This window comes from Apis dorsata, unplaced genomic scaffold (assembly GCF_000469605.1).
Source record: "Apis dorsata unplaced genomic scaffold, Apis dorsata 1.3 scaffold_920, whole genome shotgun sequence".
Lineage (NCBI taxonomy): Eukaryota > Metazoa > Arthropoda > Insecta > Hymenoptera > Apidae > Apis > Apis dorsata.
The window spans coordinates 34,339-38,239 of NW_006264031.1; the positions used below are offsets into that span (position 1 = coordinate 34,339).

The window sequence follows — 3,901 nt, forward strand, 5'->3', positions numbered from 1 at the left end:
TTAGTCAAATATATTATATTATAATTATAATTATATATATGCTAAAATTAACAAATAAAACTGTTAAAATTTCAGTTCTTTGTAGATATATTTTAGATAATCTAAATATTTACATTTTTTTTTACAAAATTTTTTTTTTATAAATGATGAAACTTATATTAATAATTTATAAATAATTTATAAATAAATAAAAAATTTAAAAAACAATATTCATAATTCTTTATAAATATTGTTGAATTCTTATAAATTTTGGCAAAATAATAACTAATTTAAATAATAAATAAAAGTATTCATTTATAAATATTATGAAATTATTAAAATATTATAAATATGGTTGCCATCCATAATATAAACGACAAAGATTTATAGGATCATGAGCTTGTTGTATGAGTCTTTCAACTTGACCAGACACACTTGACATTAATCCTTCTTCAGTACCTTGTAGTTTTTGTTCTATTCTGAGAAGAGCTTTTTCTGCTGACTTATTAGTTGCTATAGAATCTATTAATAACATATTTTTTTCTTAATATTAATATATTAATATTAATATTTTAATTTTATATTAATATTAAACTATTAATGTATATACAAGATGTCCCAAAAATATTGGAACATTTGTTAATATATGAAAATTCCTAAGGTAATTTCAACATATTTCTTCGCAAAAACTTTCATTATAGCTTTGTTAACGAGTTATTAACAAAATACAGCTAATCATAAAGCGCGTAATCTTGTTGAGTTGCAATAATAGCATTCGCTATGTACTATCGACCGAACATGAACAAATCCAAGCAATATTATAGAAAATATGAATATGTGATGTAATATATGAATATAGATGTTTTATTAATAAAATATTATATCGAATTATATTATAAAAAAAACTATAATTCAACACACTTTCTCCAACATACGTTGCTTGAATTTGTTCGTGTTCGTGCATCGCCAGCATGTAACCTATAACTATTAAAAAAAAAAAAAAAATTAAAGTAGAAATTATATTTACATTGATTATTTTCAATTAATCTTGATGAAATTCCACTTTGTATATCATGTGCTTTAGCAGGTGTTATACTCCATTTAAATAATGGATCATATAAGAGAACTTGAAGTAATGTTATAATTATTTGTCTTTGATCACGTAATACTGTTAATGTTTTCTCACAACAATGTCTCATTGTACCTTCTACACCAGATACCCCCATTCCTACTTCAATATTTTGTGTAAGTCGAAATGGAATAGTTTCAGGAATTGGTAATACTTTTCCCTGTTCAAATGCTATACCTAATGAATTTAATAATATAATATAAAAATTCCATCATATTTATGGAATTGTATTATACAAAAATTATACAATTCTATTTACCAAAATCAATATGAATTACTTCAGCAGTTGCTTGATCAATTAAGATATTATTTAAATGTCTATCTCCTAATCCTAAAATATATCCAGCCATTGATGTTGTTGCTATGCTATAAAAATATATGGATAAATAAAATTTATTTTTTTAGTAGTATAATATTTATATATAATATTTTATTAATAATGAAATTATTACCTGCGGGTATATGCTAATCTGCGTTCAAACCATGTTTCAGGTGATGGATATTTTTCAACAAAAAAATGATGCATCACTGGATGCATATGAGTACAGCAATCCATAAATACTTTCAATTTTACTTCAGTTGATGATTTTCCTACAGCCTATAAATAAAACATATTATATATATATATTTAAAATAAATTATCTTATAATAAATTATTAAATTATTATTAAATTATAAATGTATATATTTATTATAAGATATGTACAAATAACCAAAATAACAATAAGTTAAATATTATTAATTTTAGAATAAAATATTATTCAAGTATAATCTTACAGCTAATTTTTCTTTACAAAAATTTGCTGTATAGTCATTAGGATAGTATTTTTTATGCAGTCCTGGTATATTATTTGAACCTATTAATACATTTATTATAGGTGTTGTATTATCACACCATTCAAGTATTCCTGACCTTTGTGTTAATGGTACAACCTAGATATACATAAATAAATATATAAAATAAATACTTAATATGTTCAATATAATAAAATGAAAAAATATTTATTTAAAGAAATAATTTTAATTAATAATTAATAAATTATAATAAAGATAATAAAGAAAATGTTTAAAATACAAAGAATGTATTGATATTACCTTATAAGTTCTAATTGTTAATTTCCTACGTTTGGTATCTTTATAAGATTTTAATAATGTATTCATTACATTAAAAACTTGTTGCATTACAGCATCTTGTCGTAAATCATCTCTTCCCTAAATAAATATATATTTAAATAATTTAATCTTAAATATATTGAAGTCTAATATTTTATTAATATTTTATCAATATTCTATTAATATAATATTATACGAAAGAAATACATATGTTATTTATAAATATATTAAATGTATATATTATTAATTTTTAATAGAATCAAGTTTAATTTGATATTAGAATATTTATAGATTATATACTTTTATTAATTGATATCTTTGTATACCATCTGTACCAATACAAGTTAATTTTTTTGGAGTATTCACACCTCCAACAGTTTCATATGTTTCTATATATTTAGTAATACCAATAATATTACTATAATTTTTATATGGTTTTACATTAATTGTCAATGTTGGTACAAATATATTTTCAAAATTTTTAATTTTTAAAATTTCTTGATTTCTTGGTATTTTTATTATACAACCTGCTACAAATAAAAAATATATTATAAATATATTTATTATATTTAAAACTGTTGTCAATATATCTTTTATATGTAATATATATAATTATATGTATAATAAGTATGTAGAATAAAATATTTTCATTAAAGTGCAATATACTTACATTTATTTGAAGTAGTTGGAAGATTGGCTAACATAACTAAAGCATGTGATAATTTTTCCATTTCTTGTAGAATTAAATTTGAATTTGTTAATTCTTTTAATAATTTTTGAGCTCCAAGAACTCTTGGTTCTAAAATTTTACCTTTTTTAAATGTAGTATAATCATAATCACCATATAAATTTTTTAATGCTAATAATACTGGTAATGTATGATGAGGATGCTCTAAAGCACAACGTTTCATAATAAAATATATTTTTTCAGAAAATTCATTAAAATCATCATTCATATGTGCTGCTAATTGTGGCACAAGTGGAATAAATTTGAAAGATGGTATTTTATTTAAATTTTCTTGCAATAAATTATTAATTTCTTTTTGGTGTATGTTATCTAACCAAAGTGCTATTACTCTAAATATTAATAAATTATAATTTTCACTTTGTTGTAATATGATTAAGTAATACCTAATTGAAAAGATAATTTTTATATTTTATATATAATAAATAAATAATATTACATAAAATTATATCAATTTTAATTAAAAAATATTTAAATATTAATAAATATAATAAATAAAAAATATATTTTTTTTTTGATATATTAAAAAAAGATATTATGAGTTAATATTATATGAAACTTACTTTAATGCTAAAATTAAATAATTATTTTTTTCTTTCTGTATATGTTCTAGTTCTGCCACATCATTTGTATTTTGTCTTTGATTTAAAATCATTGCACTTCTAATATCTTTATCTTCAGTACTTGAATGTTCATTAATTCCTTTATAAGAATATGCAACACATTCTTTTAGATTTTCAAATTGAGGAGATTTCATATATATACTAATTTGCTCAAATTGATTATCAGCAAAACGAGCTAATGCTACTTGTGTATCATGTAAATCTTTAATAGTATTAATATTTTGTGTAGTTTGTACAATTGATGTATTTATATTTATAGATTTTAAATAATAATCCTTTATCACAATCTGAAAGATAAATATAAATTGTAAA

General features: G+C 20.2%; 1 protein-coding gene across 1 annotated transcript in view; it reads right to left on the reverse strand.

Moving 5' to 3' along the window:
• Positions 1–69: 69 nt before the first annotated feature.
• LOC102674762 (serine-protein kinase ATM) overlaps positions 70–3,901 on the reverse strand; it is an 11,789-nt gene continuing 7,957 nt past the window's right edge. The window contains exons 7-15 of the mRNA XM_031514180.1: positions 3,530–3,894; positions 2,892–3,352; positions 2,522–2,751; positions 2,204–2,320; positions 1,886–2,041; positions 1,561–1,706; positions 1,368–1,474; positions 1,007–1,285; positions 70–501 (exon numbers count right to left, since the gene is read on the reverse strand). Of these exons, the coding sequence (XP_031370040.1) occupies positions 323–501; positions 1,007–1,285; positions 1,368–1,474; positions 1,561–1,706; positions 1,886–2,041; positions 2,204–2,320; positions 2,522–2,751; positions 2,892–3,352; positions 3,530–3,894 (2,040 nt within the window). The 3' untranslated portion in view covers positions 70–322. The remainder of the gene's footprint in view (positions 502–1,006; positions 1,286–1,367; positions 1,475–1,560; positions 1,707–1,885; positions 2,042–2,203; positions 2,321–2,521; positions 2,752–2,891; positions 3,353–3,529; positions 3,895–3,901) is intronic.